Source organism: Theobroma cacao, chromosome 2, assembly GCF_053813885.1.
Source record: "Theobroma cacao isolate CCN51 chromosome 2, ASM5381388v1, whole genome shotgun sequence".
NCBI lineage: Eukaryota > Viridiplantae > Streptophyta > Magnoliopsida > Malvales > Malvaceae > Theobroma > Theobroma cacao.
In genome coordinates, this window is record NC_142640.1 from 5803545 (window position 1) to 5824464 (window position 20920).

The 20920-nt window shown below is 37.2% G+C and overlaps 3 protein-coding genes across 3 annotated transcripts; 2 read left to right on the top strand and 1 right to left on the bottom strand.

The window, feature by feature from the left end:
• The first annotated feature begins 5625 nt into the window (after positions 1–5625).
• On the top strand, positions 5626–8914 carry LOC18608046 (glutamyl-tRNA (Gln) amidotransferase subunit A (DUF620)). The gene is made up of 3 exons (XM_007042516.3): positions 5626–6400; positions 7165–7512; positions 7607–8914. Exons 1-3 carry the CDS (start codon positions 5936–5938, stop codon positions 8228–8230), a joined length of 1437 nt encoding a protein of 478 aa, XP_007042578.1. The 5' UTR covers positions 5626–5935; the 3' UTR covers positions 8231–8914.
• A 4422-nt stretch (positions 8915–13336) lies between these two features.
• On the bottom strand, positions 13337–15237 carry AGP9 (arabinogalactan protein 9). The gene is made up of 2 exons (XM_018116493.2): positions 14544–15237; positions 13337–13678 (listed from the first exon to the last, which is right to left on the bottom strand). Exons 1-2 carry the CDS (start codon positions 15114–15116, stop codon positions 13595–13597), a joined length of 657 nt encoding a protein of 218 aa, XP_017971982.1. The 5' UTR covers positions 15117–15237; the 3' UTR covers positions 13337–13594.
• Positions 15238–19164: 3927 nt separating this feature from the next.
• LOC18608049 (uncharacterized) lies at positions 19165–20906 on the top strand. The gene is made up of 2 exons (XM_007042519.3): positions 19165–19611; positions 20552–20906. Exons 1-2 carry the CDS (start codon positions 19318–19320, stop codon positions 20666–20668), a joined length of 411 nt encoding a protein of 136 aa, XP_007042581.2. The 5' UTR covers positions 19165–19317; the 3' UTR covers positions 20669–20906.
• The last annotated feature ends 14 nt before the right edge of the window (positions 20907–20920 follow it).

A 20920-nucleotide genomic window follows, 5' to 3' on the forward strand; every position in this document is an offset into this window, starting at 1 on the left:
CATAAGCAAATCGGAATAAATGTCAAAGAAAGCTGCCTATATATATTTATATAGGTCTGGGACACAAAGAATCTAAAATAAAGAGAAAAACAAAAGAAAAGGCAGTGTTTTTTTTTTTTTTTCCAATCCAATGTTGCATGACTCTGAAACCTCATTATAATGGAGAAGTTCCTTTAGTCTTTTGTCACCTTAGATTTGACAGCCTCAACTTGTTAAAGATGGAATTCGCCTCCCACTCTTTCATTTCGAGTAGGCTCTTCTTCTTTAAAAAAGAAAAAGAAAAAGGTCGTGAAAGAAAGCTCTGTCAAAGATTATGACACCATCTTTTTCTCCACGAAGCTTAGCTGCGCTGCCCATCCCTCTCTATCAAATGCAGTGGAATTTTTTTTTTTTTAGCTCAAAAACAGTATTAAGTAGTGCACGTGCTCTGGCGCGTAAAGAAGAAGGCTGTTGGGGGGAGTCAAAGGAGTTATCATGGCAGAGGGACCCAGCAGACGAGAAGACCATGCTTTTTATGCTCTCTGATTCGTGAATTATTGTGTTAGACGAATAAGAAGCACATTATAACATAGACATGTTTCTTATTAGGTAGGAAAACAAATAATAAGGCATAGTGGCAACCAAATTGGGAAATACTTTTTTTTTTTCTATTTGGGTGGCAAAAAATAAAAAGGAAAATTAGTTTCTACTAATTGCCAGAGCAAGGCCAAGTAAAAAATATACAATATAATATTTCCAGGGCTGAGGGAGAATTTTCCATTTCCCCACTCTTTTTGGACCTTTTTCTGACGCAGGAGCACTTCATTTAACATGTATTGGCCAAGTTGGAAATAATTAAATAAGATGATAAAATAGAATAATTATTTTATTTATCTTTTCAGTATCACATGTAATAAAGTTGCCTAACGAGTTCATTTTCTGACTGATAAGCCAATTACAATTGGCGGTGCAGGGTCATATCTACTTGACTATCCATAATTAAAAAAATATATAGAGTATATAAGCTTTTAGGAACGGGAACTGATGTATCAAAAAAGAAAGACTAAGATCTTAAATAAAGATCAATGAGAATGCCTTTGTCTATAAGGAACAACGATTTTGTCCACTGCCTCTGAGGCCTTTTCATTAAATAGTGAACATGGCCCACTAGTTCAATTATGTGCTTCACTGGTAAATCTAGCTAAATACCCTACTTCTTTAATACGTTAATTAATTATCACCCCATATAAAAACAATTTTAGCAAGATTAATTAAATGGCTGTTTAATTTGAATGTGTACTAATTTTTTAATATATATAAAATGATAAATAATTTTTTGTTATTTTTAATTTGTTTCATCTAAAACTGACAATAACTAGAATATATATATATATATATATATATATATATATATTTATTTATTTTACAAATGGATCTCAACCTTTTCATTTCATCAAGTTACCCTTTTCAATGGCAAAATGGAAATATGAAAAGAATGTGTTAGGCATGTTTTGAAGTGGTTGTATTTGAATTAGAATCTAATTATAAAATTTAACACCCATACTCTATCTATTCAAATTCAATTAACAATGTCTTATAAATTTTCAATTAAAATCCGAACATGTTTATGTAGTTAAAAATGATATGGGCAGCTGTTAAAAACTTAACCCAATCTGATTTCAATAATAAAAAATAAACTTTTATAATTTTATTAGTTAAAATTAAATTAGTAAATTCAAATTAAATTTTATATTTTAAAAAATTATGGAATTATAAGTAACACATGCATTAAAAATAATATAAATATTTAAAAATTTATTATTTATAATCAAATTTGAATAATGAATATTTCAAAATTACTACTAGTATTTTTTATCTTAATATTTTTTATAGAATACTTTAATCCTACTTAAATGAGCTGATATTATTGAATATTCCTTTACCTACTGTTCTTTTCATTAAAAATTAGAATATAAAAATTTAATGTTTGTATCCTACGGTAGAAATTAAACAATTGACATATCGAGAACTGCTTATGAAAGTTTTGAATGATATGATGGCAACATTGAAAACGGAGGGTGGTTAGGAGGTTGATAGCACGGGGATGGGGGACTAAGATATTTTTGCATGGATGATGGGACTCATGAAGACAATAATGGAGGAACGCAAACATTAATACTTTGAGAGCAATTAGTAACCAAAAATATATAATCTTTGGGGTCACACGTGATCAAGCCAACATGTATATAAAACACAATCTCATCATGGAGATACTAAGATGTGGGATGTAACAATGTGTGTTTGACAAAACAACATACGGGGACAAGCCGTTTGTTTGTCTTTATTCTTTAATTCTATTGCAAAAAGAAAAAGAAAAGACGTTCCATTACACTAATTCTTCAAGTGCATTATTTGCATTTAGGACTGTGAAGATCTGTCTGCCATTTAGAGACTAAATTCTGGGTTAATTAACAAAATAATCTACATATACACAATGGGATTGGTCAGAACCCCAATTAACAAAAGTACATAAAACCCCAATATGACCTTAAAAAACATAATAAGACATGTTAATGAAAATATAGAGATTAAATTCATTAGGAGAAGCACGGGAAAAGGTTAGACTATTTGGATATAAATAGAATAATTTAGAATCTGTCCCCTAATGCAAATAAGAGAAATAGTTTATGAAATAAAAGTTCATATCCAAGCCATTTTTGGGTGTCGTCTACTCTGTCTCATCCCCACGTCCCCATCTTGACTACGGCCGAAGGTTTTATCTTTCATTGACCACTTTGGCATCATTTTGGACCGATAGTAGTGAATTAAAGCATCTAGCCTTAAGTTGAGGGTACAACTCCTAAGATGTTCTCCATATGAGTGTGTTTTCATTATAATCTTTCTCTTATACCCAATTCTATTATTTCCATGGTTTCTTATGCTTTGGCAAGCTTGGCCAATAAGGTGTCTAAATCAAAGCATAAATAAGATGCATCCCCATTCTTGCACTTTGGCCAGTAATAAATCAATCCTATAGTTAAAAACAAGCTTGGGTTCACAGTGAGGAATGAATCAAAGGGGATGCTTGTTTGAAAAATTAAATTAATTAAAAAAATATTTTTTTTTGTCAATACCATAGAATAAAAATCAGATAAGGTTTTAGAGAAATGGACAAACATAAAAGATGTACTGTGTTTAAACGACCAAGCACACCACGCAACCACAATAACGGCAAAAGGATAGTGTTGTATAGGCTTGAGGAGAGTATGGTGGCAGTATCTGCACCCACCTGACCATAGACGTTTTATTGGGCATTTGCATGTTACTTCTTTCTTGTTGTCCCTTTTCAGCTTTCCCCCCTCGCATTGCCCATTTTAATGTTTTTTATTTTGGGGCACAAAATCTTTTTTATTTATTTATTTTCCATATGAACATTTGTCTCAATATGCTTAATATTTTTTATTTCAAACAATTGGGTTTAAATCTTTTTTTTAGCAAATGCTATGAGAAAATTATAATTACCAATATTTTTATTTAATTTTAATGGAATTGGTATAAAACGTGAGTTTTGAATAATAATTTAGTTTATATGATAGAGAATTTAATTTGCAGATATCTTTTTATGTATGTTTTTGTTTGATTGATTGAGAAATGATGATATATGGAGATGCGAAGACTGACTTTCCACGAGAGGGAAGAAAAAAAAACTGAAAGGAAATTATGGTTTTGTTTTTGATTCTTCTAAGTGGTGGGAGGATCTGTTAGCTGTACGCACTAAAAATGAAAATATAAAGTTAAAAAACGCGTCCCCCAAGGGCCCTCAACTTTTTAGCCTTTCACATGGTTCATTATCCCCTTCCATTGACAAATCACAGGTACAAAAAATTCTCTTATTCAACATCCATATCAACGACACAATAAATATTGAAAAAAAAAAAGGAAGCATTAACATGTATATTTGGCAATAGTATTTTTATCTATGGTAGTAGAATTGATGGTCGAATGTTTCCTAAATTGATGAATTCTTGCTTGGATATAAATATAGGGAGTAATAAAAAAAAAACAGGGAAAGTTTTAATTTAGATAGGTTGGAATAAATAGCACATATGCCCGGCTCTTGATGAGTGCACTAAAGATGGAATATTGATGTACCTTTTTTTTTTCTTTTCGCCTTTATAAGGAAGTAATTGGGACTTGGAAAATATGGTTTTTTGTTGTTATTTTTCATTATTTGAATCATAAAAATAGTATAAGATATATCATAAGCAGTATACAAAAAATGATAATTGCAAGTACCAAAAAAAAGACGAGATAATAGATCATAGTAAAAATAAAATCATATTTATTTAATTTAAAATATAATATTAATTTAAATATATCATATTTTAATTAAGGATAATTATTTTTTTATTAGATTCAAAAAATGGATTATAAATTAATTATCAATATATTAATTTTAATAATATGTCGATAAATATTAAAATATAATGTGGTTAAAATGTATTAGTGGACCTTGTATTTCTCGATGTTCGGTCGAGGATAGAAACGACTCATTCTTGTTGGTAGATGGGCTGTAACTAAAACCGATTAACACGAGAGTAAAACATAATACACATGGAATATCCTATTATCACAATCTCCTCGAGTCTCTCTTCATATACTCTCTATCTTATTACGCCACGTGGTCACCATGCGTTTTCTCCATTGGCTCCCACGTTTAGATTTGTGCATCCTGGAATTACGGGAACACCCTCACGTGACTAAGCAGCCACTAGTTGAGCGATTACGTTAGATGATGTACTCCACTCGATTCCGTTTCCTTTTCTGCTGAATATATGCTGCTGCGAGTGCCATGCCAAAGTTTTCGATTCCCCCCTTGACGTGGCGCGGTGAAAAACATATCATTTTAATAAAAAATAGTTAGATAGTACTTAAATTTATGATATCTCAAAAGGTGGGATGTTAATTATCAGGTGTCGTCAGTTTTGAGAGGGGCGGACGGAAGGTTACGCTAGATCTAGTCATCCGGACATTTCAAAAGTTTAAATAATACAGTCAAAAATTGAATGGGAAAAATAAATAACAAGAAATGTGTGTTTGACTAAAGCAACATGTATACTTTAAATTCGCAAAAGTCTAGTTTAATTCCCATGTCCCTTGTGTTTAGCCAACCATTTTTCTTGCTTGGGGTTTGGTAGATAATCAACCGTCGTGACAAGACCATTTTTGTTAGACAGAAAATCTCAAACGTAGAGTAACAATTTGAAATCCAAGAGGGTGAATGACATGACATTACTTGATCTCTAAGAGAAATTCCAAAAAAATACATTTGGTATATAGTCCGTATGCCATGTAAGGAGTGAGGACCAAGTAATTAACAAGTTATACAATAAGGTTAAAATAGCAGTACTTTTCTTTTATATTGATATATATTATTATTATTATTATTATTATTATAAGAATTAAAAGAGTATCTGAAATGGCAATTTTTCTCCAATGTAAATACTTAATAGTACTAACATTCTTTGACAAGCATAAAGGGTAGGTGAAAACTCTCGCTCTCACAGCGAAGTCACATTCTTTCTCAGTTTCTTTATTCATTTAATTGGCCTTTTTAGGCACTCCTTGCTTTTCTCTCTCTAAAATCATAGGATTATAAAAATAGGAGAGCAAAGAGAGTGTATTTTGCTCTCTGAAAAGTAAAGCTCTCCCCTTGCAAGGTTTGCTCTGTTCTCTGTCTCTAAAAAAAGAAAAACAAAAACGAAACGCCAGTTTCTCACTGCTGCTCTGCTCTCCAGTTCCCACTCTCTCCATGAAGGGACTTCACCGTTCTCTTTATCCTCTTTAAAACTTCCCCTTAATCCCACCCTTATCTCCTCTGTTTCTTTCTTCATCGCCATATCAAGGAAGGAAACCTTTTTTCTTTTTTAAAGAAGAGGAAAGACCCCGAATAGAAATGGAGAAAAAGCAAAGTTTCTTCTCAGCTCTCAAAGAAGAAGTAGTTCGTGGGCTTTCCCCTTCCCGCTCTCGGCCCAACAGCCCTGCAAGAGCACGTTCACCCATGGCTAGTCTGTTACGCAGAAAGAAGAGCAACCACAACAACTACGGAGGCGCTTACGTGGCGCAACCGGAGCCATTGATCGTGAGATCCGGGAGTCTGAGGCCAGTCGGAGAGGCGTTAGCGCCACTCATGGAAGGTCCCGATCCGGACGGGGGAGAAGTTGGGGATTCAAAACGGGTCGGGTCGGGGCTGGGACAATGGGTTAAAGGACAGTTATCGAGGACTCCATCCGTGGCTTCGATGAGTTACAAAAGGTCTGATCTAAGGCTCTTGCTTGGGGTCATGGGTGCGCCTCTGGCTCCAGTTCATGTTAGCTCTAATGACCCTTTGCCTCACTTGAGTATCAAAGACACTCCGATTGTTAGTACTCTCTCTCTCTCTCTCTCTTCTTTTAACTTCTTTTTATTCTTTAACTTATTCTACTTCCTTTCCTTCGAAAAAGAAAAAAAAATTAACTTCTTGAATTTTTTTTTGGTGGTGGTTGTTTGATTAGTTAGCAACAAAGTGGGAGTTTGGTTGGATATTGATTTACCAATAATACTATATTCTATGTATTTTTCTAGTATTATTTGAGTGTGGAAAAAGGAGGTTTTTTTGAGTGTTTCTTACGAGTTTTGTTGGTTTAGATTTTGGATTACATTCTATGTTTAGCGTAGATTCAATGACACTAATGGATATAGTATTTTATTTGTGTTTATTAAGGATTAATCATGTTTTTAATATTTGCTTGCTTTAAGCTTCTTCTATGGGTGATAGATCCCTGCAAAGAAGTCACGGTTTTGATTCCAACTGTTTGGTTTGCAAGAAACTGGAGGGAAAATCCTTGTAGGGTTGTATACTTTTCTTGGATTCCAAATAATTATATTACTTGTTGGAAATAAAAAGCTGTGGTTTCCCTTCAAAAAACAAAAAAAAGAACTGCACATTGGAAACAGTGTGTTTGTGGCTGTAGGGTTTTTGAGAGTGTCTTGTATGTTCAAATACTGACACAAAACTACTTGTGGGTGAAGTTTCTCATTTGATCCTTATTAGGCTTTATTCCTTGCTGTGTTCTTGTGCTAAAATGCCATGACTCAAGCATTGATTACTGTTAAAATTTTTACTTGTATTGTGGTTTGGTGCAGGAAACTTCCTCTGCTCAGTACATATTGCAGCAGTATACAGCTGCTTCTGGTGGGCAGAAGCTTCAAAACTCCATTCGGAATGCGTATGCAATGGGAAAGCTCAAAATGGTAGCTTCAGAATATGAAACTGCCACAAGGACTGTTAAGAACCGTAATGGCTCTAGAGGTGCAGAGTCTGGTGGGTTTGTACTCTGGCAAATGAATCCGGACATGTGGTATGTTGAACTTGCAGTTGGGGGCAGCAAGGTTCATGCTGGCTGTAATGGGAAGCTTGTCTGGAGGCACACACCTTGGCTTGGTGCGCATACTGCAAAGGGGCCTGTTAGACCCTTGCGTCGTGCACTTCAGGTGTGGTTTCATCTGCTTATTCAATTGTTCAGTCATACTTTTAGCATTTTCAGTTTTTTGATATTCTCTTTGGGGTTTATAATCCCTGCTTCAGGGTCTTGATCCAAGAACTACAGCTAGTATGTTTGCTGATGCAAGATGCATAGGAGAGAAAAAGATTAATGGTGAGGATTGCTTCATCCTCAAGCTTTGTACTGATCCTCAGACACTGAAGGCAAGGAGTGAAGGCCCTGCAGAGATCATTAGGCATGTTCTATTCGGCTACTTTAGTCAGAAGACTGGACTTCTTGTTCACATGGAAGATTCACATCTGACTCGCATCCAATCTAATGGTGGTGATGCCGTTTATTGGGAAACCACAATCAATTCATATCTTGATGATTACCGGCCTGTTGAAGGCATCATGATAGCACATTCGGGGCGTTCTATTGTGACTCTTTTCAGGTTTGGGGAAGTTGCAATGAGCCATACAAAAACAAAGATGGAAGAGGCTTGGACGATTGAAGAGGTTGCATTTAACATACCAGGCCTTTCTGTTGATTGTTTTATCCCTCCAGGTGATTTGAGATCTGGATCCATCAGTGAAACCTGTGAACTTCCTCAGGATGAAAGGGAGAAGGGAGCAATTGCTTTAGCAGCACATCGTGCCAAAGTCGCAGCCCTAGAAAAAGCACAGGATGGCGGTGCTGACAGCATGGTTTGGAGGATGCAAGTCTGATGAAGTGGAGAATCACATCTTGGCAATTGTTCATATTGGTAGCTAGTGCAGTGGACTAACCCATTAGAAGTTACAAGGTAGAAGTCATTTTTTGGACTTTGGTTTATGCCTCTATTAATCTGTACATAGAGCATAATCATTCAAAGGTTCCAACAGACCTGTATGAATTTTTATACTCTCAATGCAGAATCCAACTATGGAGTTGGAGCTCAGTTTTCCAGTTAGGGATTAGAGCTAATGGAGGTTAATTTTAGGTTACCTTCCTTGCTTGAGGGTAGGTGGTAAAGGCGTAAAGCTGTCCCATTAACCTTTTTATAGTTTTACTAACTCTAGTGGTTAATGAAATATAATGTCGCAGTATGAAGGATACTGCTGCTGATCAGCATGAGTTTGACAGTAATGTCTAGTTTCTAATGTTACTGTTTCTGGATTTGTGATTCCTTGTGTGATTGTTTAACTTTAAAACTTGTTTTTGGGTTTGGGAAGGAAAAGAGATTTTGCTGGATAGATGGTGATTAAAAGGCATGGTAAATGAGATGGAACTAACTATTTTCCTTACCTGCTGTAACAAAATTGTGTTAATGACCTGAGTTCTGGTTGGGTGTATGTTTGCATTTGTCCAGTGCTGCTTAAAGCAAATGTAATCAGAAAATATCATGTTCATCATTTATTTAATGCTCATAACGAGTATCGAGATCCGTGTGTTTCCTTCTTTTCACTTCTGAATTGTGTTTATCATCTTGGAATTAAGTGTTGAAACTTCACTTGTCAATTGTGAGTGGCCAAGATATATGCCTAAATAATCTTCTGTTAATGTTTCTCTTTATGAATATTTAAAGTTTTAAACCTTGACACGAGCATCTAAGTCTGCAATTTTCATAACGTTGGTGGGGTCTCTAGCAATTGTCTTAGCTTTCTAAATTCCGCGATGGCCAGCTCTGATGCGCCAATCTCCATGTGTGTGAACGTCCTTTATGTGGTGCATGACAGGCGGCATCTAGGGTTGTCTTTGAAAGTTCAGTACCATTGTCATTGTATGCCTCACTGCCTTGCCTTTGGAACTTTTTTCCTTGACCGTGTCTCCTGGTAGTTGGTTCCACAGGCTTCCTGGTGGGGCCCTCCTCTACTTTTATAAATTATTCATTCCAATTCATACAAGTGAAAAAGCTTTTTAAGGTTAAAAAGCCCCTTCTTTGACCATTGGACTCGAAGTCGTCAGTACAGGTTAATGTGGGGTTAGGTTGGAAGTGCAGTTTGCATCGTTCAAAGCAGAGCTTGTGTGTGAAAATATCATTACAACTGGGCACGAGGTGAAAGTTGCACCCAACCCCATGTGATTTCCTTCCTCATCCTTTCTTTTCTTTTCTTTTCATTTGCTCTACTGTGTTAACAAGCATTTTATTTCCTGCTTTCGCAGACAATGTCGTTCAGTCTTCCGCATCTTTTACATCCAATTTAGGTGCTGTTTATCTCATTTTACTGTTTTCGGTTTCTCTCTTGGGAGGGAAGGTTCCTCCTCATGATGATGTTTCTGAAAGGTCAAATACTCTCATTGATGAGTGCTTTTTGCATTATTTAACTCCGTTTGTCTGTTCCGGAAGAGAGATGACAATAAATACATCCTATCCCAACAATACCTTTACCAATATTTAATGAGGCTCCTTCCTTCATCAGGATGACGTGCAATCCACAGTGTTTAGAACTAATAAGTGCATAAATGAAGAAACAAACCCAAAGCCATCAAAACCGTGTGAGAGATTTTCATCAAATTCACCTCCAATTCGCAAAGATTGAGGATTCAGCAATTAAATGCATGTCAAAGTCATGTGATATTGCAATCCCAACAACCGTAACGCATTCTTTTTGACTGCAATACTCATAATTCCTGGCTAATTAGCCTCAATAAAAAACACTTTGATCTGTCAGTCACCCTCGAAAAATCATTTGATTGATCCCACCTTTGTAAAGATACTATGGTCCCAAAGCCTAAATGTGAATACTCATGGGTATTTTGCCTTTGCAAAAAAAAAAAAAAGTTTGTTGGTGTCCAATCTACCCTCGTCAGAGCAATGAACAACTATCCCAAAGATGGCCGCTGCACCAAACTTGCCGTCCTCTTAATTGCATATATTCCTAAGGTACAATCAGCCCGTTATTAAGATGATAACATAATTTAACTCATTGATGTAGACCATTCAACGAGTTTGTTGCAACAGCCAGTAAGTAAAACCATCGCTCATTGGCTTGGAGCGTATCTTAAGATTAATTGGCCTAACTGCATTCTTCCTGGAAAGGAAAATTTTGTTTGGTGGCATGAAATGTTAGAACAAGCATTACTGTACAATGATCAAAAGCGTTACAAATATTGGCAAATGACAATTAAAAAAACAAGTTTGGATTATATACCATTCAGATTCTCAAATGACAGGATCGAATAATATCTACCCTGCAGATTTTTTTTCTTTTGAATAGCATCTACCCTACAGATTTTGTTATGGGAAATGCAATTATTTTAAAAAATGGCTTAGTTAAGCCCATCTTCCTACTCATTTCCTAGGATGACCGGATGAGTTTGTTCAGATTCCAAGTTGACTTGGGGCTTGATTTCAGAAATTTTCTATGTCCAATCCCTAGCTATACTTGTTAACAAACACATTCATTGAGATCTGAAGTAGGGGAATTTTTTTTACACCGGGGGTGGGCATAAGCATTTAGTAGGGATACTACTCAAAGAATAAAAAAAAGGACATGGGAAAGACGAAAGCCTTCAACATTTCTAGGGCATTTCCTTTTGACTTTTGATCCCCGCATTTGTCTGTCTTACAGTTTTGCTCATAATAATCCTTGAGAAGAAGCAGCAGCAGGATCTTAGGGAGTGTTGTTAAATTGCTTGACATGTTGAGCACTTCAAAAATGCATGTGGGATATCGTATGCAACAAAGTTTGCAGTGTCTCTAATTTATAACTTTGATGGGAAAAAAAATGAAAAAAAAAAATTATGCAGAAAATCAAAGTGTCGGCAAAGGAAGTTTCCACCTCTTTGTAAGCAGTGCAAAGTATCGATGTATAGTTATGACTGTGAATAACCCTCATTAATGGCAGTGGTGGAACAATGGAGCAGTACCCCAGAAAAATAGTTTTCACATTTATGTTTCCATAGTCTGCAAGGCTCCGAACTAGTACCCAATACGAATATCCCACTCTAAAATATATAATCCTGGTCTCGTCGTGGGCGTTTGTGTATGTGCCTGTGTGCATGTTTAGTATCTGCACCGTACGTGCGTTTAATAAACTTTTTTTTTTTCTCTAGATACAAGTGATTGCAAATCTCTGATTCCCTCAATCTACATTCATTGCTTCAATGGGAATGGGGTCCTTAATTTTCTGCTACTGATTTATTGGAGAAAAGGATTAATAAGGACAACACGAGGGGCTTTTGGGCCAGAAGCCGATCTAGTTGCTGGCAGATTCATAATTTTTGGGGGGGACAACATGATTGACTGAAATTAATGTTTTTTTTTCTTTTTGTTTTTGCTCCAAAATTGTTGAATGCGACCCCTTTTGCCATTCTAAAAATCTTGTTGTTTTGCAATTCCAGTGGTTCTAGAATTTTTTAACTTATTAACAATTAAAAGTTTTGTGTCAGAGGCTTTAAAGTTTCAGAATGGATGAAGTTCAATTTAAGGAAATAACTTGAATTTTCTAGAGATATATGCTTAATCCTATGGGTAAACAGTTAATGAAAACAATAAAAGGGAAGAAGAGGCTTGGTTTGTTTAGTTTTGCAAAATATTTATAGCATTCATAAAAGGAAAATAGAATTACCAATGGGCTAAGAAGAGGCCCAAAATCTCAAGATCTCCATCGGCTTTTAGCCTTACAAAGTTCTCAATTTCTTGTTTGGGTCAGTAAATAAGACAGAAAAGCCCAAATCAAAACATCCTCCCCTTCATGACAACATAACAAATGGCTCAAGTCCAGCATTGCCAGCCGAAGAGTACTATGGGCTCGATTATTTTAATCTAGAATATGGACACAGTTCAATTCCTCATTGGCTGGTTGGACCTAAGCCTATGGTTCAAGGGTACGGGCTGGGCTCTTTAGTTGTACTTCTTCTTTCTTTGCCAAATCAAATCAGCGATTACTATATTCATTTCCTGATAATTGTAACGAAAAAGAATATTTCTTTCCTTATAAGTTAAATAGCAAATATATGGATAAGAAATTTGGGCTTGTACCCTTAGCTAACAAAGCATGATGGGTGTCAGGGTGTGGTAGTAGCCGTATTGCGTAATGCTATCATAACATTTGTTGGAACAGATATGTCACCACTAACTCCGAACTTCATATTCATTCCTTCGCTCACATTCCTCTGTCATCACAGGAATCCAACCATAGTTTCCCAAAGGTTATGTATACATTTACCTACATCAGCCTATCACCTTAAATTAGATCATTATATGCCCAAAATTTCGAATGCCAACGAGCCACATCCATCCCCACCGCCACAGCTTCAAGATCCACCATGTGATGGCCAACACCACCAAAGATAGCGGCCATGGTCTCTTCTCCTTTGTCCCCAATGCCCGCCCATCCTCTCATGTTAGCTTGTCATGGGGAAGACTCACCACTCTATCTTTCAGTAGGAAGAAAGTAACCACCTCACTCGACTTTCCCAGGATGAACCAAATACTGTCCCTCCCTCCCATAAATCTCAAGCCTATAGCATGATGATTCGTAAAGAAATTAAGAATAACTTTGAGGACACACCAAAGGCAAAACTACTCGAGATCTCACTCGGAAAAAGGGAACCCATTAATGACGGAGCTAGTACCAACTCCACTCTTGCTAAATTCATGATGTGTCTCCATAATTTCTTTCCACATGCTCCCCACTCTAACTTCGGAAGCTTTTCATAGCTAAAGTAAAAAAGAAAGGTTGAATTTTAGCTGCTTAGGAAACCAGTTTTATCCTTTGCATGAGTAGAAAGGCAGACATACTTGTTTGTTTTTCCACTTTGTATCAAATCATCTAATCGATATGGTGCTAAGTCTATGCTAAATTGACGATCCAACAAATAAAATGGTTGTAGTAATAAATGAAATGTGAGGCTATTAAAAAAAACAAATCAATCATGAGAGAAGGAGGCAGCCACCAACAAATCCCATACAAAATAAACAACTCCCCTCCAATACAAAAAGCTCCCCTCAAAAATCTCCCAAAGAATACAACCGAATGATATATATAGCTGAAATACGCATGGTAAGAAGTCCCATCAGGGACTGCATCCAATAATACTATATGGAAGGGCCAAAAGTAAATAAACACTGGAATGAAACATAGCTAGACACGAACAGATCTTGTCTAAAGCATCAAGCTGAGGAGAGCCCATCCAGACACCAAGCTCCCTACCATCCTGTGTACGGACCACATTTTCTCCACTCCACTCTGCAATCACCATCAAGGTTGAAGCAAACCAGACTTAGTGAAATATTATAGTAATTGAGTCATGCACATGATACTTATAAAATAAGCTCAAAACGAATTGGATCATCGTTCACGGTTGAGATAACCCAAGATGACTAAAAGCATGGTTAGTACTGGGACAAGCTCAGGTTAGACAAGGTCAGACCACGGAGATAAACTGAAAAGGCTAGGTGCAGCTATGGCCCTACGGGGGGACTTAGACTAAACAAGCTCTTTGGGATTCTGAGCCTCATGCTCCCCCACAAAACCATAGGCAAAAGTTTGTTCACTTTTTTGCAGTCGTTTTGCTACCTGTCACGACGCCAATGGGTACCTTCTGCCTTGTTCAACACTGCTGGTTTCTGAGGCACGGATTTCAACTGGCAGGCACCTGATCTGTCTCACATTGATGCTTCAACCAAAACTTACCTGCACCCTTTCCACATGCTTTGTAAGCAGTGATCACTATAACTAGGCACGTGTTTTGGTCAGAGGTCAGAGCTTAGACTTCCTTATTTTACCACCAATCAGAGCTTTATCCGTCTTTTTACTGCCATGAGCTTGATCTCACCAGATCTTGCTCCGTACATGCAAAGTTAAAGTACACTCGACTACACTAGCGACGATGAGACACGAAAACGAGAAAAACTGTCCCCACGCCCTAGTTTAAGTTAGAACTTAGAGCAACCCCGTAACTTTTTTGCTACATTATGCAATCGTCATTATTAAATTTAAACCCCCTTAAAATACTACAACTCACAAAAAATAGTAACCTCAGAAAGCTTCAAGTGCATAAAAAAAAAGGTTATAAGTAGAAAAACAAAGAGAAGATCAAGAGAAAGTATACCACATCGGTTCCAGCTGGGCCTGGTGAAGAGGCCCCGAGGCTAGGTGCAGGGGCCTCAGTTGGTGGAGCCGGTGGGCTCGAGAGCGGTGATGGCGCTGGAGACTTAGCTTTCTTCTTGCTAGGTGCGGGAGCTGGAACTGCGGCTGGAGGAGAAGCCAAGGGAGCTGGTGGTGAGGTTGCTGGAGGAGGAGTTGCCGGTGGGGGAGTAGCAGGAGGAGGAGAAGCAGGTGGTGGAGAAGCCGGTGGAGGAGTGGCGGGAGGGGGAGAAGCCGGTGGTGGAGAGCTAACGGGTGGGGGAGTTGCTGGAGGAGGAGAGCTAGGTGGAGGAGTTGAAACTGGTGGTGGAGAAGCCGTCACTGGAGGTGGTGATGAAGTAGGGGGAGGAGAAGAAGCCGGTGGCGGAGTGCTGGTTGGTGTAGGCGGTGGTTGAGTAGTCGGCGGAGGAGTAGAGGCTGGTGGCGTTGGAGGCGCCGGCGTGGATGTAGGAGGATTACTAGGAGCTTGGCCTAAAACCCCAGCAACGGCAATGCAAAGCAAAGCTGATAGAAATAAAATTTTATTATTAAGCATCATCTTGAAATGATGGCAAACTTGATCCTGCGCACCCTCTCTGCTTAAACTACGCACACCCCTGTAAGAAATTTACAGAGAGGGAGAGAGGACTGAAGAAGAGTGAGTGTGACAGAGAGAATAGCAGGTGGTATTTATATAGATCTTGATCATTGTCCAACTTAAAACCAAAATAAATAAATAATGAGGGCCGGCTTCGGCCTTAGACGGGCGGTTCGGGCGGTTTTGCAAGGAGCCCAACGTGGGGGGCCCATGGGTCTCTATACCGAACTCATCTGTTGGTGTCGTGGCATCTGATTATTAGTGTGTTGGGTGGGGTCCACTGTTGCATGTGATGTTCATTTTCTGCTTTGATCTTAGGATCGAGTTGCCATCGTGGCTACCAGCAGGGTCCAAGCGTTGCCACGTGGTGCACCTTGACTATTCCCTTTTTGAAGCAAGATTGCCGTTGGCGTTTGATATACATACATACATGCTGTCTGGGTGGAAAATGGTTTACAAGTTTACATTTGTCGCTTAAACACATTTTCATTAAAAAAAAATTCCTTTTTCTTTAACTTTTACTTGTACTAGTTAGAAATTTCCCCGTTTGGTAAGGTAAAAAGTGCATAGCACACACAGGTGGCGATGTGGGGCTTTGGTTATTATGTCTTTTTGATGATTATAAATGATTCGTTAGTTACTCCGACCTTTATTAAAAAACAAGTGGGTTTTCTGTAGATGAACATTTTGTCAAAGCTTTGTCCATCAAATTGTAATGTTATCGTTTTAATTTGGTAGTTCCATAGTTCCATCGTTATCAACTTCCAATGATGCAATAATTTTCAGTTTGAATTTTTTTTATATTAATTTAAACATTGTGTCTCCTTATATAAACTTTTTTTGAGGAAGATGTGTTTATTAAAATTAAGGTCATTATCAATAAAAAAATTTACTGCTGTAAACAATTGGTTGGATGGAAAGACTGTGCCGTATTGGGTAGGCTACAAATTTTCACAAAAGCATGTGGGGGATTATTTGGATGAATTAAGAAAGGAGCATGATAGTTTTGATCGCTATGTGCAGCACAATAATGATTAGTTGGGGGGGCCACCATCTATCTGAGCTGGATCTTTTTATGACGAACTGGCAAATGTAATTTGTACGCTAAGTTAAACATAAGTTAAGTTATGGGGGGGAAATCATCCAGATTTGGTTGGTATGTTGGAGCACCTGCACCGCCTCTATTCGTAGGACCTGCTGCGCTGTCACGCCATGATATGTGCTTTTGGACCAAGATGTTCTTTGCTGTTTCAACATGATTATTACTACAATATATATATATATATATATATATATATATATATATATATTCTTTTTTTGCTAATATATTTTCATGCCGAAATCAAAACCAGCAGCAAGATAATGTAAAGGAAATTACTCAAAGTTTTAATACACTAGTGATTTAAGTAAGTACTTACCTTCATTATTTTGCTTCCCTACTGATTTAAGTAAGTACTTCATTTCATTATATGCTTCCTACTGATTATTTCCTTTCAACTAAAACACTTAAATGATGAAATGTCAAATTTTCATTTATAGAACTGATATCAAAAAGGAAATCCCATGTCAAATAAACCAATGGACGTGTTGATAATGAAATTGAAACTACGCGAATGCAAGCTACATCTCTATCTTGAGTTCCAACTTTATGATTGTCGTGAGAAAAAAGCCTTAATTTTGGGAGGGTCCTTGTCTCTAACCGAGATGATTAACTGGTTTTCACGTGTCCCTTTGGAATTGGTGGCCATTGCACATAAAGTTTGTACGTTTTAAGAGAAGAAACGTTGCTTATAGATCAATCCAGCTTTAGCGTGTCTCCTAACTCCCGTTTTAACTTTTCCGCTTCTGCAATTCTGGCCACTGCATTGCATGATCATCAGTGCGGACTTTCATCGTAGTTCTTAATTTTTATGGTCCCATTTGGTTTAGACCCTTCTCTCTCTCTCCCTCCCTCATGCTTGCATTAACATGGGCCCTTCCTTCTCACTTTGGATACTCTAGCTCTGCTTAGCTCCATTCATTTACTAGACGATTAACAACACTGAAAGTTTGAATTAGATTTCCTCATCTCTGTTCCTAACTCTGGTTGGTTCTTACGTCTTCAATTCATCACCTAACACTTTCAACAAGATTTGTGCACGTCGTACAATTCACTAACACAACTCTTTTAAAGTTTCATGTGATACTATTTAAGCGTTAAGTGGGTTGCATGCCATTTCCAATCTTCCATTTACACGTATCATTGAAACAGTGAATGGGGTACCATATATTACAAAATCCATTACAACTAGCTAATTATTTGAATCCGAACGTGGTCTAAAGTTTTTTCAATGTTTATTATATGTAACTCAATATACATGTCAGAGGGTTCAAGGGAAGGCAGTAGTGCTTTCTTGGTTTCTGACATTGAATCTATCTGATGCACCTAAAAAAGCAGATTTATTTCAGAAATGGAACAGAGGAAGAAAACGAGTAAAAAGGTTTTGCTGCATTATGAAATATTTGAAGAAGCTGAGCATGAGAAGTGGCGAAGTAAAAGTGGTCCATAAGCAGCTTAGAGTACAAGGGATTGAGAGGGGAGGGGGGAGGAAGGGTCCCGTCGGTTTAACGATCGTTATCTCCGAATATGAAATGATGTTAACTCGTTAGCCTCCTCCTGTTGGCCCATACATTTCTTTCCAGATATTAAAAGGATATAAATTGACCTCCTTCTTCTCCTCATGAATTGAAGCCGACTTTCTATGAGCTTTTTTTTTTTTTCTTAATTTCATCTGCAATATCATGTGGCTTAATCAAAACTACTGACGTCAAGTTAAATGTCACACCCCCAACTCGGATCTTCCCCCTACGTCTCAATTAAGGTCATAGTGACTTTCAAAAGAAAGAAAAAGAAAAAGAAAATCGCCATGAACAGGGCTTGAGACTGAGATTTGCGCTTGTAATATTTCATCTCTTCGCAAGTTGGGGTGGAAAAAGGGCTTGGGCCTTCGAGTTCGAGATTGTGTTTTTAAGAGTAAAATTTCACTTCAATTGAACTCTTTTGGGTAGGATATATCATTCCCTAGTATTCTCCAACTCAAAACCTTTTTCATCATTAGGAAAAAAAGGGTTGCCCTTTTTGAGCTTTCCAATTTTACCACTTAAAAAGAAAAAGCTCTAAACTCTTGGAATCTGTTTAGTCATAATTTTTTTCAGTTTATTAATCTTTTAAAAGTAAAAATTAAACTAAATATAATTTTTGCCTTAAAGTTTGAAATGTCATTAGATTTCCCATGAGATTAATTTTTGCAAGTCTTAGAAAAATAGAAATGTGAGTTTTCTGGTTGCAGGAAAAATGTTCACTATCTGGCAAAATAAAGAGAGTTGCTTTACAATAATTGGAAAATCGTTTCCCCACCCCTTCAAAGGAACGAAAACAAAGAGAAGGGGTCTCTTATTTGCTTAGTTTATTACAGTATATAAAATCAGCAATGAGTTTGGTATTCACCTAATAATCGGTAAAAACTTCAGACTCATTATTATATGAATTAGGAACAAAAAAGCATATTATTGTCTCCACATCTTATTTTTATTAGTATTTTTTTTACCGACCAGTATTTTACCCTAATTAATCACAATTTGAATTTTCAAAAAATTTTATTCATTTTTTAAGTTTTATTTGTAGGTGTGTGGGTTTTCATCACCCTTCCACGCGGGATTACTGGCAAAACTGTAGATTAAAAAATATTTTGACTATAAAAAATGAGTAAAATAAAAAAAAATTCATAGAATAGGAGATCCATAATACAAAAGAAATTCTAGTTAGAACGAAATTAGTTTAATAGAAGGGTATTTGGGTCGTAGACGTAAACCTTTTTCTGCCTTGGGTTCTCGGCCCAGTCGGATCATAGGTGGATGGAGAGGAAAGGGCCCTGGGCTAGGGTTCCAAGGTTAATTTCGTAACTTCCCTCTCGAAATTCACGTGTCTGATGATTTAAGGCGGGCTCCAAAAACATTCCCTCTCACAATTCACGCTAAAACAAGGAAATTGAAAGGAAAATAAAAATAACAAAAAACCCCATATATATCTCATCTCAGTCTCAAAAACAAACCCAAAATCCAGAAAGCCAGAGGATAACACAAAACCCTTCTTCTTCCAAAGCAAACAAACAAAAACGGAAAAATGGCAGCCTCTTCGGCCATTTTCTCCACTTTCATCTCGTCCCAAACGGGGTCGTTCTCGGCCAAATCCTCTTCTTCCTCTCTCCGTCTCCCTCTTCCCACTAACGTGCGCATGGGGCGAGTCGTGACTCAAGCTATGGCTTCAAAGCCCGCCACCGGTACCCGACAGCCACGTGGTATCATGAAGCCGCAACGCGTGTCGGCTGAGATGCAAGCTGTGGTTGGAGACCCCGAAATTCCCCGCACTCAAGCTCTTAAGCGGATTTGGGCTTACATTAAAGAGCACAATCTTCAGGTCCATTATCCTTTTTCTCTTTCCCTCTTGTTTTGCTCTTTAAAATAGTATATATTTTTTAATAAAATGTGTTTCTGTGTACGGATAAGGTTGTGTTTGGTTGGTGGGAATGGGGAAGGGTTTTGGTTTTGGATGGATTTTATCTCTATTTCTTCATTTCTTGTTACTGTGAATGTATAATTTGGTTTTCTTGGTAAATAGTACATAGTGATATGGTGTTCACATTTGAGGGGTTTTCAGTTTTGTGTTTTGGATAAACTTTTGCTGTTTATATGCTGGAACTGGGGTTATGTAGGTAAGTTTCTCTATTTGAAGTTGCTGAACATAACTATGTGCAATTTCATTGATTACACTGCACTGTGGGCTTCATTGTTATGAGTTATCTGTAATATCAAAGTTGGTTTCTCTGTGAAGAGTGTATTATTATTAGTTGGCTAAGGACTTACAGATAGTCCTCTTGGATAAAAGAGAAGCTTTGAATGCTAGAAAACCAATACCTTGACAAGAGTTAATGCTGTTGCCTGACTTTGGGGCATTCATCATAATGACTCTGATGTTATTATGCTGGAGACCTATTAAAGTTAGGCGACATTTTCTATGTGGTTCTGACTTCTGATTACTACCAAGAAGCCTTCGGGGGAATCTGATGGCTCAAGTATCTATTTCTGCTTGAGATATGTTCTGTACACGTATGCTTTGAGAGACATTTGAATTTGTAATTAAGCTGATTCTACTAGATAACTTTCCAAGTGATGTATATAACTTTGGTTGTGAATGAAAGGTATCATGAACTTTAGCTACCAGGGTTGTGATTTCATTTTTATTTGTCCTTTGTTAATGGATGTAGAAATTTCTGTGTACTGAAGCTCTGAATTTTTTTATTTAATTACAAACCTAGTAGCCTTTAACTGACTTGGTTCTTTTCTGGCCATTTCTTTAGGACCCTGAGAACAAGAGGGTTATAATTTGTGATGAGAAGCTGAAGAAGATATTTGGAGGAAAAGATCGGGTTGGATTTCTTGAAGTAGCTGGGTTGATTAGTCCTCACTTTCTTTGATGGATCCCAGAGAGAGGCAGTTTGGAAAAATAGAAAACAACCTCTGTTTATGGGGCCTATCTCCTTGTTGAGGATACTGGAGAAAACCATGCTTTCTGGCTTCTTCAATTACTGATGTTTTTAGCATTAGTACTTGCGTACAGAAGTACTCTTTTAAGAGTTGTTTCTGAATTCCCTAGTATGTGGACTGTTATGCAATATTAATAGTGCCTTCTAAGTTTATGCGTGTTATTCAACATCTGAAGATCTTGG